At 41.3% G+C, this 13,748-nt stretch overlaps 2 protein-coding genes across 5 annotated transcripts in view; one reads left to right on the forward strand and one right to left on the reverse strand.

The window, feature by feature from the left end:
* PIGF (phosphatidylinositol glycan anchor biosynthesis class F) overlaps positions 1-1,423 on the reverse strand; it is a 35,756-nt gene extending 34,333 nt beyond the window's left edge. For 2 of the 4 annotated variants that reach the window (XM_049115867.1, XM_049115866.1), the window contains exon 1: positions 1,266-1,423. The gene's annotated coding sequence lies outside the window, so the exon portion shown is untranslated. Of the gene's footprint in view, positions 1-912; positions 1,134-1,265 lie in introns of those variants that run through there. The other 2 variants (XM_025465858.3, XM_025465867.3) reach the window with 2 other exon arrangements.
* Positions 1,424-1,469: 46 nt separating this feature from the next.
* CRIPT (CXXC repeat containing interactor of PDZ3 domain) lies at positions 1,470-12,727 on the forward strand. Its single transcript, XM_025465921.3, has 5 exons — positions 1,470-1,611; positions 6,242-6,307; positions 7,209-7,263; positions 11,575-11,678; positions 11,957-12,727. The coding sequence occupies exons 1-5, from the start codon at positions 1,596-1,598 to the stop codon at positions 12,019-12,021; spliced, it is 306 nt and encodes a 101-aa protein (XP_025321706.1). The 5' UTR covers positions 1,470-1,595; the 3' UTR covers positions 12,022-12,727.
* Positions 12,728-13,748: the final 1,021 nt, after the last annotated feature.

A 13,748-nucleotide genomic window follows, 5' to 3' on the forward strand; every position in this document is an offset into this window, starting at 1 on the left:
TCTGGCAAATGACAAGCAATACCAAGTGCACACTTCAGGACTCAAATGGTGGCCAGTGTAATCAGGAAAGGCCAAAGAACATTATGCTAAACTAAGGGATCCCAATGCTCCAGAAATACCGAAATGACAATGTCCGTTACAGGTGCTAGGTTCCAATCAAAAGTAGGGCATAAGTAGAAGAAAAATCTTTCTTTCTCTCTATAAAATACACATCGTGGTATGTATAACATATATGTTTATTTATAAATTACCTAACGCAGAGCTTATACATAGTACTGGCTAATATCAAAGTAACAGTCCACATGTTACCCATGTTACACTGTGGTTGAATATTCCAGAAAAACAAAAGGGCAAGTCAAGGCCTTATCTTTACAGCTCTGATCTAGTTCACATTATAATTTTCCAAGGCAAATATTCTACTGATAAGGAAACAGGCTAAGGCACGTTGGGAGACATGTCCAAGGTCCCAAGCTCCCAAGCACTATAGCCACGTCAAACCCTCGCCTCTTTGACATAAATCTACACTCCAGGGGCCGAGAAGGGGATGAAGAGCAAGAAGGGAGGAAGGAAACCTCTCTGGCAGATCCGCTGACCAAGGGGCAGGGGCGCAGGATCCGGAATACACCGTCTGAGCGGACTATCCCTTCGGGTATGTTTCTGGGCCGCTCTCAGAATCCCAAGTGATATGGGCAGATGAGGCTCTAATACACGGAGCAGCACCCAACTGCTTACTGAATGAATGAACGAACGAACGAGGAGAAGAGGGTGGGCCAAAGGTCTGCCCCCCCGCGAAAGCAGCCGCGGGGGTGGGCCCTGGCGAGCACACCCCGGCGGCCAGCGCCCGCGCCCCCGCCCCCGCCCCCGCGGTCGGACCCGGCCCGCGCCCACCGCCCCGGAGGCTGCGGAGCTTACCCGCGCAACCCGCGGCACCTGCCCCTGCAGCCCCCCGCCAACCTCGGCCGCTCGGGACTCTGCCCGAGCCTCACCCCGCGCCAGTGTGAACGGGGGCGGGGCCGCGCTGAGAGGCATAAGCAAAAGGGCACGGGCGCGGAGACCGAGACGAACGGAGGGCGCCACACACAGGGACGGATCCGAGGGCCGGGTCCATCGGGGCTGCCCCCGGGTCACGCCGGAAGGGTGGCCCTCGGGCGGGCGGCGGGCGCCAGCGGGCCGGGGGCACAGACGCTCGCGGCCACGTGGGCAGTGGGTGGGGGCCGCTGGCACCCCGGGAGGCTCGCGTGCCGGGCGGGCGCCGCTGGGCTTACCTAACTCTCCCGCCAGCGGAAGAGGAGCGCGAGCTACCACCTCCCACCATCAGGTACGACTCGCCGCCCTGGCCAACGCGCAGGCGCAAGCCTGTGGGGCGGAGACCCAAGGCGGCACAGCCAATTGCAGGAGCGGAGGGGCGGGCAATGGGAGAAGCCCCGCCTCCCACGGCCTCTCAGGTGTGGGGTGGGCGGGGCGGTGGGCGGGGCGGAGGGCGGGGCGGCCGGAAGCGGATTTTCGTAACCCGGAAGGGGACGTCTGCCCCGGCTGTTGTGTTGACATTCTCGAGCTGCTGCTGTTTCTGCGGCCGGGGGAACCGTCGGGGAAGGATGGTGTGCGAAAAATGTGAGTTAAGGGGCTGACTCTTTGGGAGGAGGCCAGGAGAAGCTAGCAGGAGTTCTCCGGGGACTTCGCCTTTTCTTTGTCTTTTCTTTCGGCCACAAGTCTCTGATTCCAGCCTTTGTCCTTTATCCCTTTCACCGTTCCCATTGGTTTTGCATTCGGAGTGTTCTCAGTTTTGTACTGATTTGTCTATTTCCTTTGCCTCCCCCAGCCCCACCCCGGGATTTCATCCCATACAGCTCTTGACTGGCTCCTTAGCCTCACAGACCCTCAGCATTGGAATGGATCTTAAAAGTCATTTTTACAACACCCAGAGTTTCCAGATATAGCAGACATTTTAAAAATGAATACTTTTTTTAGAAGTATATCCCATGCGATATTTGAGACTTGTCTTTGCTTGCAGCTTCTTAGTACTGAAAGTGCTTTGGGCTTACCTTTAGGACATGACAATACTAAAACACCATTCATTGTTTATTTGAAATTTAAATTGAACAGGGCATCCTGTATTTTAACGAGCAACCCGAAGTTAGCATCCTTAAATGTTGACTTAAATGTTCTTTGCATGAATATCTGAGGTCTTGAGGCAGGGTTCAGAAAGCCTCACTACCTTCAAAACAGTCTGCGTAGATGCCACTGGTTCCTTCTTGGGCAGCCCGGGTGGCCCAGCAGTTTAGTGTCACCTTCAGCCCGGGGCGTGACCTGGGGTCCCACATCGGGCTCCCCGCATGGAGTCTGCTTCTCCCTCTGCCTGTGTCTCTACGGCTCTCTCTGTGTGTCTCTCATGAATAAATAAATAAAATCTGAAAAGAAAAGAAAAAAAGAAGAAAGAAAGAAAGAAAGAAAGAAAGAAAGAAAGAAAGAAAGAAAGAAAAAAAGAAAAGATCCTTCATCCCTACAGTTGCCAGGCAGTGATTCTAATGCAAACCCTTGATGTTTCTGGAAAGTATCTTAGGATTTCTTTGATGTCACAGACTGTCTATATGTTTTAAAACGGCTCTCATATCCCTAAGTCTCTTTTTCCTCAGGCTAGACTTTTCTTAACAAGATTTCAAGTCCTCTTATCTGGATTAACATTAATTTGATCAATTCTGTTTATATTCTCCCCTCCCCCCCAGTAGATAAACCTTTAAACACAGGCACCCATGAGTTTGAATCACAGGTTTTACATTATGTAAAGGAATAACCATGGTGAATTACCTAATATTTCTTGGCTCCAGTTTTCTCCTCTGAAAAATGAGAATAATACATAATTTATGGGGTTTTGTGAGAATTAGATAATGCAGGTAAAGCCTGATATAAAAGTGCCTTAGTGTATACTCAAAAACTGGTTATTCCTATCATAACTCCCAGTATGTGGCACTCAGCATTAAACTCTGCTCCATTTTATGAGGAGTAGAGTGGGACTGATATTTTCATTTTTCTATGCTTTACATCATCATCTCACATGAAGCTTTTAAAAAATTATTGCAGTTCTACCAATTGGCATAGGTAGAAGTCACCCATTTAAAATGTGCCATTCTGTTATTTTTAGCGTATTCACAGGGTTGTGCGACCATCACCACAATCAATTTTAAAATATTTTCATTGCTCCAAAAAGTACATTAAGCTGTTTGACATTGACGTCCTTTTAACTCTACTCCATCCAATACTTATGAGGTTTTTTGGTTTTGCTTGTTTGAGTAACTATGTCTTACATATATTTAGGTTATGCACCTTCTCCATGTCTTTTCTCTTATGTAGGGTAGTTCCTAAACATGTAAATTAGCCTTCTTTGTAATTTGTGTTAATTCGGTACATTTTAACTTTAGAGGCCTGGCATTCTGACGGGCTTAACTTGTTTTGTGTGATGTTCTTTACACCATAAGTGCTTTTTTCCCAGGAAAATTGAGGATACTGGGCAAATTCTGAGAGGTAATTTCCTAAGGCACATAAAAATTTTGAGAAGCCAAGATCGGATGTGATGTTAAAATACACATAGTTTGGCTCTGGGACGTGATATATGTCATAAAGGTCATTTGCTTTTTACTTCTCTGCACTTCTGAAAGTCTGTATTATTTCTTTGCTCTAGTACCTTTCTACCTTCTGTACCATCTTATTCCCCAAATAAAAATAGACTCTTAATTCAAAGACCTTTCTTTCAGTCCCTTTCTGCTTCTCTGTGACTTTGAAACTTGATCTAGATTCTCTTTGAATTTACTTCTCTTCTTCTTTACCATTATAATCTCCAAGTTTTCTTATTCTCCCTCTCCCTTAAAGTAGATATTTCCCAGTGATCGACATCTGCCCTTCTTTTGACTCTTTGTTTTGGAAATATCTGGCTTCAAGTAGTTTATCCATGCCAGTGAATGTCTAATCCACATCTCCAGCCGACTTCTCTCTATACCAAGACCAATAGAAGAAATTTCTCCAGACAATACTGGGAACCTTCATCTGGTTGTTACATAGTAGTATAGTACTTCCAAGACTGAATTTGTCATCCTACTTTATAAATCTGTAACTTCTCTTCCATCATTTAATGGCATGGCAGTCCTCCCAGTCACCCATTCATAAAGCCTTATTCATCGCTCATTCGTTCTGGTATCCCTTTGTCAACCTGCATCCAAACACTTGCCTGTCCTGCTATTGTTACTTCCATTCAATAGCTCATATTTTCCCTAGCCTCTCATTTACCCCTTAAATAACCTACCTGAGGTCCCCATCACTCTTGAGTTAAACTAATATGATCCCCTCCCAGCTCCTTTCTCTTCAAACTGTGCTCTCTCTGCTTTTGCCTCTTCTCTCCTTAAACTGTCCTGCATGCATGTGAAGGCCACTGGGGAAAACTCATAAATGAACCAATTGGTACCACTAAAAGTGTACAATTCCTATTCTCCAAGATCTTTAATACTATTCATTGGTCTTTTTTACTTCTCTTTAGTCAGCCCTCTTGCCCTTTGTCACTAGTGACTATTCCAAACTCTCTAATCCCTTAAATTTCCCCCACCTTCATCTACCTCATCCTCTGTTGACAAATACCTCCTTATAGGTATAAGACAAGCAAGGTAATTAAATGGGAACATTATCAACTTCTTTTACGATACCTGTAAACAGATCCACATCCATACTCATTTACTTCTTTCCCTTTTTCCAAGAAAAATTCTACTCGTGTCCTTGTTGCCATCCTTCCGTACCTCTTTATTTGTCACTATATCCTTTGGAATCTTTAATCAGCTCCCCTTCCATATAAAAATGCTCAATTAAACCTTGACTCCATCTTTCATTCTTGCATTTTTGTCACCTTTTCTTTTCATTCATGCAACAAGTATTACATTCTGACCAAATGCTAAACAGTAGGACCAAAGGGTAGAGACTGTGTCTTACCATCCCTTCATCATTATGCCAGGGCATGGTTTAGAGTAATCACAACAGACATTTGAATTGAACCTAAATATAAGTGCACTCTATCATTTCCTGAATTTAAAGCCTTTAATAAATACTCAATGTGCAGAGAATAATTTGGGGTTTTATATTTGGAGCCCGGATTCAGGATGACCCTCCACAATGAAGGCTCAGCTTATCTTTCCAACTTTGTTTTCACGTACTCTTACCTTCACTCTGGCCAAACCAAGCTACTTTGCAAGACCACATGTACCCTTAGCTTTCTGTGCCTTCATTCAAGATACAGCCTTTCTCTAGTTTGCCTTTATCCTCTCTCCTCTGTCTTCACAATCCCATTGCCACATCCAGACCCTCTTCCTGTCTCCTCCAAAGGCTTTCCTGGATTTCCCTGGCTCAGGTTATTTCTTCCCCTATGGTATTTCTCCTAGTACTTTAGCCATCCATTACTATGCTTTTTATTTTCTAGGTTATATTTTGGTTTGAATGGTTCTTTTTCAGAGGTCTCTGACCTCTCTAAAAATCTGATGAAAGCTATGGACTCTTTTTTTTTTTTTTAATTTATTTGTGCACTTGAGGGAGCACAAGCAGGGGGAGGGGCAGAGGGAGAGGGAGGAGCAGACTCCACGCTGAGCAGGGAGCCCCATGTGGGGTTCGATCCTAGGACCCTGAGATCATGACCAGAACTGAAGGCAGACACTTAGACACTTAACTGACTGAGCTACCCAGGTGCCCTGAAAGCTATGGACTCTTACAAGAAGAAAAATGAATATACAGTAGTTTGGTATACAGCTTCATCCTGTCCACTTGTCTTCTGAGGTCTAGCCATGGAACCCAGACTAAGGACTTCTATTAGAGAAAATAGTATGTTGTATATTCCTTGAAACCTAGAGCTTTATCTTATTTATCATTTTATTTTTCTCTGAACTCTCTATAGTGGTTTATATATCATAAGTGCGTAGTAAATATTTATGGAATAAATATGTGTACCAGATTTGTTTAGATTTTTCAGATTTATTTAAAGCATACATATACAAGGAAAGCCTGCCATTAGCCACCGTACTGTACAGATTTTACTGGGTCAGGTACCCATTGCCCACAGTTAGTATCTTCAGTCTCAGTTCACAGCCCGTACCCCAGCATGAAAAGGCTCCTACTGCAAGACGGTGGTTGATACACTGAACTTTAGGCACAATGTAGTGTATTTATTAAATAGTAAATCCAAATTCCCCTTACTTTTACTATCTTGTTATAACAGGTGAAAAGAAACTTGGTACTGTTATCACTCCAGACACATGGAAAGACGGTGCAAGGAATACCACAGGTATTTTTCCATTTGGGAAAGAGGAAGTTGAATCCGGTACTTCCTGTGACTAATGTTTTAGCTTTTACATTATTTGTAAAAAGAACTCTTTTATGTGCAAAGTATTCCATCTCTCTTTTTTTTTTTTTAAGATTTTATTTATTAGAGAGAATGTGTATGCAAGCAAGATATGGGGGGAGGGGCAGAGGGAGAGGAAGAAGCAGACTCTCCACTGAGCAGGGAGCTCAATCCCAGACCCTTGATATCATGACCTGAGCTAAAGGCAGCTGCTTAACCAACTGAGCCATCCAGGTGCCCCTCATCTCCTAAATATTAAAGAATTCCAGATCCCCTAACAATTTAATCTTTTTTTATTTGTTAGGCAAGAGATAGCAAAATCATGAAATGATTTTCAACCAATGAGTAGATCATAGTAACTGATTTGATTCCACTTTATTAAAGTGTGTATTCCTCCCTCTTCACCTGACTTTTATAAAAATTCATGAACAAATCATTCACACATTTACATTTTCACCATCATATCATTATACATAGTTGAGATATTTCTAAAGGGAAGAAAAAGAAACGCTTGTACTGTATTCAGGGTCTTGGCACCACAGTAGTGACTTCAAGATTTTACACTAGATAAATTAAATGTAGACCCATCCCTAAAGTCCTCTTGAGTCTGAAAAATAAAATGATTATCCACAGTTTTACTGTTTCATAATAAATGTTTCCTTTTGAAGTAATGTCTTAAAAACCTGGCTATTAACTAAGGATTTTTGAAAATTTTTATATAGGCTATTCAAGTGGTAGGAGGTCAAAGAATGAACTCTTTAACTAATTGTTAAATGTTAAATGTATATGTTATAGTGAAATGTGCAGAAATAACCTACTAAAATACATGTATACCTTGATTTAGAAAGTGGTGGAAGAAAGTTGAATGAAAATAAAGCTTTGACTTCAAAAAAAGCAAGGTAAGTATAGAAGCAGCCACTCTACCCACAGGCATCTGACTTTCCACTCTTTTTGGTCTTAAGCATACCAGAATGAATTGGGTATGCATCATTTTGTTGTGATAAAACTGGTCAATAGTTCCTAGCATGCAAAGCCAAGCTATCTGTTATAACCTGCTGGCTTCACCCTGCTTCTCCTCAGTATATCAACATATGAAGATATTAGAGCTATATTTTTTCATATATATAATTTCAGCAGAAAACATGACTTTTATTTTATCTTGTTCCTTTTTTTTTCTTTTGCAAACTGGTTTCTTGCCTTATCCCTAAAATCACTTTGTAGTTTCATTCAGGTGCTTCAGTGTGGTATGTTTTATAGGACTAATTTTAGAATAATATTGCTTGGTTTGGTTTTATTTTAGGTTATTTTATCTAGTTCTTAAATAACATACAAATCGGAGGCAATAGATGTGGTCAGATCAGAAGCTCTGAAGTCAGCCTTAAATTTGAGTTTAGACCGTCCCTGTCTAGCTCTGGGACCTTAAGGAAGGAAGTGAAGCCAGTTTCTTGACTTTTTTGAACTTTACTTTTTCATCTAAGAATGGAGATAAAAGTGTCTCCCACCCTAAAAACCACTTTTGAACTCTATGCTTTATTATTTCCAGTCTTAAAAAAATCCATGAACCCTTCCAGTGCCACCCCATTTCCTTGCTTCCCTTCACAGCAGAAGTTTTCAGAAGCCTTATCCAGATGCTTTCTCAGTGACTGTAAAGTTCTATTCTTGACTTCAGCCACTCCAGTCAGGGCTTCAGCCCCACCAACCCATGCAGCTGTGCTTGGCAGGATCACACCTAATGGACTTCTCTATTCTCATTTTATTTAACCTTTGTAATGACTTGCATTTTTGCAACCTTCTATTCTTTCTCTCTCTCTCTCTCTCTCTCTCTCTCTCTTTTTTGTATAAACTCTACCCCCAATGTGGGACCTGAACTCAAAAGTCTCAAGATCAGAAGTCACATGCTCCATTGACTGAGCCAGCCTGATGCTCCTGCAACCTTCTATTCGCTTGGCTCTGGAGTACCACACTCTTTTTTTCCTCCCAACTCGCTGTTCCTTCTCAGTCAAGTGCCTCTAGACTCAGTCCTAGACCTTTCTCTTTTTTTTCTGTTTATAAATGTATAATCTCTCCTCAAGTGACTTTAGTCTAATGGCTTTAAATTCAAACTGGGATCCCTGGGTGGCGCAGCGGTTTGGCGCCTGCCTTTGGCCCAGGGCACGATCCTCGAGACCCGGGATCAAATCCCACATCGGGCTCCTGGTGCATGGAGCCTGCTTCTCCCTCTGCCTATGTCTCTGCCTCTCTCTCTCTGTATGACTATCATAAGTAAATAAAATTTAAAAAATAAATAAATAAAAATAAATAAATAAATAAATAAATAAATAAATAAATAAAAAATAAATTCAAACTGTATGTTAATGACTCCCAGATCTATACCTCCTGTCCTGACTTCTCCTCTGAACTCCAGAAATATATCCAACTACCTACTTGACTTATCAATTTGGTGTCTAACAGGCAACCTCTTGTTCCTGCAGTCTTCCAACCAGATTCTTATCATCTACTACTGTCCAGTCCAAGCCTTTCAAGCCTAAGACCTAGAATTCTGCACTGATCCCTTCGTTTTCCTCACTTCCCTTTCATCAGCAAGTTCTTTAGCTCTGCCACCAACATGTAACTGAATCCACCTGCTTCTGTTTATCTCACTATTATTACCCTCTTCCAAACCACTGGTTATTTCTTTCTTAGATGCTGTAAGATCTTTCCATCTTTCTGCTTCCTCTCTAATTCTTTAGAGTTCAGTCTCATAGTAGCCAAAGAGGTCCTTTAAAGGGCACATAAATGCTTTTCTCAGAACCCTGCATTGCTTTTCTTTTCACGTAGAATATATCTAACCCCTCTTTCACTTTGCAAGGTTTTCCATGATCCCACCCCTCCCACCTCTCTGAATTCCTGTTGACCAACTCCTGCATCAAATAGACCAAGCCCACTCCTACTGGAATTGGTTCATGCTTGCTGCTCCCTCCTCCTAGAGCCCGTCCTGCAGAGCTTACTGTAGGGAGTGGGTCCCTAACCAGTATTTGAATTAATGTCTTCCCTCCTTCCCCTCATGTCTACCACAATATCCTGTTTGAATTTTCTCTACAAGGCATATCACCACCTGAAAAGCGTGTTTGCCTTTATATACTGTCTGTCCTTTACCTATTGGTCTTATTAGAATGTCAGCTTAAGGAGGGCAAGAGGCTTTGTCTGTTAGATCCCTCTTTTGTATGAAAACAATGACAGGGGATCCCTGGGTGGCGCAGAGGTTTGGCGCCTGCCTTTGGCCCAGGGCGTGATCCTGGAGACCTGGGATCGAATCCCACATCGGGCTCCCGGTGCATGGGGCCTGCTTCTCCCTCTGTCTGTGTCTCTGCCTCTCTCTCTCTCTCTCTCTCTCTCTCTCTCTCTCTGTGACTATCATAAATAAAAAAAAAAAAAGGAAACAATGACAGGCTTATGGTAGGCACTCACTATATATTTGCTGAATGAATAAATACCTGTTTCATGACACTATCCCAAGGATTAGAAATAATAATAATAATAATATTTTTACTGCCTGTAGTGCCTGGCACTTAATGGCGCTTATTAAGTAATGGATATAAAACAGCATAGTAGACTTAATCTTCAGGAAGGCATCACACTAAGTATTACTCTGACTTACCGATGTCCCCTACGACCGTTCAGTTATTAACTATGTCATAATTTTTATAGATTGTACAGTTTTAGATACTTCCAGTTCCTTTATGTTCCCAGCCTTACTCCAATATCATTAAGAAGTAGCTATTACTTTGGATACTCTAAATGTCTCACTTTGGAAAGCGTAGTATAGTATTACATGAATCTAAGATACCACATTTAATAGACATGTCATTGCTTTAAGAAAGGAAAAACCCTGCCAATTAATTGTAAGATTTCAGACATACTAAAATGGGCACCTTAGAGATTTTATTTATTTATTCATGACAGAGAGGCAGAGACACAGACAGAGGGAGAAGCAGGCTCCACACAAGGAGCCTGATGTGGGACTCGATCCTAGAACCCTGGGGAGCCACCCAGGTGTCCTAAATGTGCACCTTAGAATAAAATGTGAAGTGAAAGTAGTCATCCATATGGCTACATACAAATTGAGCTTTTTAAAAAGAGTGCACAGTAAAGTGACATTCTTTTGAGTTTGGAAAAATTAACCTTTGAAAATGAACTATTGTATTATATCCCAAGAGAAGAAACCAGGTCTAGGATAGTGTTGGTATTCGGTATATGAGTATTGTTACAAAAGTTATGGCCAATTTAGGGGAAATTATCTTCTACTCCATTCACTATAAGGTGGCATTTTTATGTAGTAGAAACTCTTTTATGCAAAGGAATCAGGTCAATTAATGGAAAATGTCAGCTAAAGGAGGCAATTATTAAACAATACACTTACTGTAAGTCACAGCACATCACAGCACATGCATTCATCAGTCATTTGGCACTGAGACAGGCTTTTTGAGTATGAGTCTACTGATAAGAGCTTTCTTCATCATTTACCTTACATAAATCATAACCAAAAGGCTCATTTGCAGTATCTTTCAAGCGGAGCAAGAACTGACATACTTGCAAAGTGCCAAATCCTTCCACTTACGATCTTACCCCTATTTTGAAGTTGCCTCACCGAATTCGGTGGCAGTTCAGTGATTCACACTTATCTAGCCATCCTAAAGCATTCTCATAGTTTTTTTTTAAATTTTTTATTTATGTATTTATTCATGAGAGACACAGAGAAAGAGGCAGAGACACAGGCAGAGGGAGAAGCAGGCTCCATGCAGGGAGCCTGATGTGGGACTCGATCCCGGGACTCCAGGATCACACCCTGGGCCAAAGGCAAGCACCAAACTGCTGAGCCACCCAGGTGTCCCCATTCTCCTAGTTTTTAAGAGAATTGGTCACTCTTTTTGCACCCACATTTCATCAGTTTCCATAATATGTAACTATATCACACAAATATATGGGCAAATACAATTCATAGAAACAGGTTTGGGATTAAGTAACTGACTCTTCATAAGCATGCAACTCACATGGAAGGGGCAGCAGTGTGCAGGTGCGGTGAGAGGAGCCAGCTGCAAGTGTGCCTGTCAATTGTAGAGTTTGACAGAGGGAACGAAGAGCATGGATTAATCCCATTTGTTGCTTAAGGGAGGTCATTTAAGTGTTCTGTTGTATTATACATCTTTTTTCTCTTAAAAACACAACTCTAGATTTGATCCATATGGAAAGAATAAGTTCTCCACTTGCAGAATTTGTAAAAGTTCCGTGCACCAACCGGGTTCTCATTACTGCCAGGGCTGTGCCTACAAAAAGGGTAAGTTTCTTTCAAAACCCATTTTTTTCTATTCATATCAAGGAGTAGCCATTCATAGATTCTGTTAGTCAAGTGTTCTTTTCTCTAAGGCAAGATAAAACTTAGAACTTGTTCCTAGTTAGGTCTGTGCTTTCTTTTGCTCTACTCTCACACTGTTAACTTGCATTTTAAACTTTAGGAGTGACTTAAATAAACCAACTGTTGATAATAGATATTTGATTGGTATTATTAGTTGGTATTATGATTTGATTGCTTACATGTTTGTTTATTTGTTTTAGGCATCTGTGCAATGTGTGGAAAAAAGGTTTTGGACACCAAAAACTACAAGCAAACATCTGTGTAGATATATTGATGACGTTTCTGGCTTTCTACATGATTTTACATTTTGCTTTGAATTTTCAAGACATAACATAGGTGTTCAAGTTACAAAATAACACATTTTAAGACAATATCAAACTGAGGAAGTTGGTTGGTATTCATTTTTTTGCTCTTAAGTAGTTCTAAAAAAAAAAGTTCTGAACAACAACGTAGTAGTTTCCTGCCGTAGTTCTTTTCCTCACAAACATCCTACTGAACTAGAGTAACTGGCAAATTTAATGAAAAATATTTTCCTGTCTCTGTAGATGCTTTTTATTTATCATTGTTCATATAATTCTTATCCTCATCACTCTGCTTCACAGGGCATTGAAATATCTGAGACCATTATAGCTGAATAGTTCCTTAGTCATTAGCCCAGACCCAAATCGCAGTTGTATTTATGATACCTTTTATTCGTTCTTGAAGCCAAAGTGCCAGTACCTTTTGTCTGAGAATGAGAACACAAGGGTCACCCCATGTGTGTCCAAATGAATACACTGAATTTCAAAAAAATATATTTTATGTACATTACCTTGAACTCAAACTGTCATGAAAGCTAAGAAAACAGTGCTCATCCATGGGAATGTGTAATGAATGAGTTACCACTCTTGAGAAGAGCTCCTTGAAGCAAAAAACAAACTTTTTTTTTTATCTCCCCTCCCACCCACCAAAAATAAATAAAACAAAACCAACATTTTGGCTCTTCTTTTATATATAACACGACTGCTAAAAGATTACTTTGAGGTCAAAGATTTTTTTCTTATGCTGCCTTCAGAGGCTTAGGACTTCTGCTTTTGAAGCTTGCAGCCTACTATGGGAAACCAAAAACATATTTCCTATTGCCAAGTGCAGTAGGTAAAAATACATATTATAAAATATATAGGATAAATAACAATAATATACATGTATAGATACTACATTTCTTTTTTTTTTTTTTAATTTTATTTATTTATGATAGTCACAGAGAGAGAGAGAGAGAGAGAGAGGCAGAGACACAGGCAGAGGGAGAAGCAGGCTCCATGCACCGGGAGCCGGACGTGGGATTCGATCCCGGGTCTCCAGGACTGCGCCCTGGGCCAAAGGCAGGCGCTAAACCGCTGCGCCACCCAGGGATCCCTCTATTTGTTTTTGAATTATGATGGAAAGTACTTAAAGTTTTAACGGTTTCATTTACCTGTAATGTTTTTAAAATAGTATTTCTCTAGGCTACATTGCTATTCTTATCCGCAATGATCATAAGGATGATGCAAAATACAACAAATATAGCTCTGGGACCAGGAAGTATCTTCTCCCACTTTAATCAATTAAGGTTTTTGTTTTTTGTTTTTTGTTTTTGTTTTTGTTTTTTTAATTAAAATCAATACAAGGGGGACACCTGGGTGGCTCAGTAGTTAAGCGTCTGCTTTTGGCTCAGGGCGTGATCCTGGAGTCCCGGGATCAAGTCCCACATCGGGCTCCCTGCAGGGACCCTGCTTCTCCCTCTGCCTGTGTCTCTGCCTCTATGTGTGTGTGTGTGTGTGTCGTGTCTCTCATGAATAAATACATAAAATCTTTTTTAAAAATCAATACAAGGAACCTGTAATAGAATCCAGTTAGAGAGTGGTCCAGATCCATTGGGTTGGTTGACTCTGAGAAAGTACAATTCTCAGGTATCAGCTTGGATCTAGACTTCCACAACTCGTATTTCATATTCATGCCTTGTATAACTCCCTT

This window comes from Canis lupus, chromosome 10 (assembly GCF_003254725.2).
Source record: "Canis lupus dingo isolate Sandy chromosome 10, ASM325472v2, whole genome shotgun sequence".
NCBI classification, from domain to species: domain Eukaryota; kingdom Metazoa; phylum Chordata; class Mammalia; order Carnivora; family Canidae; genus Canis; species Canis lupus.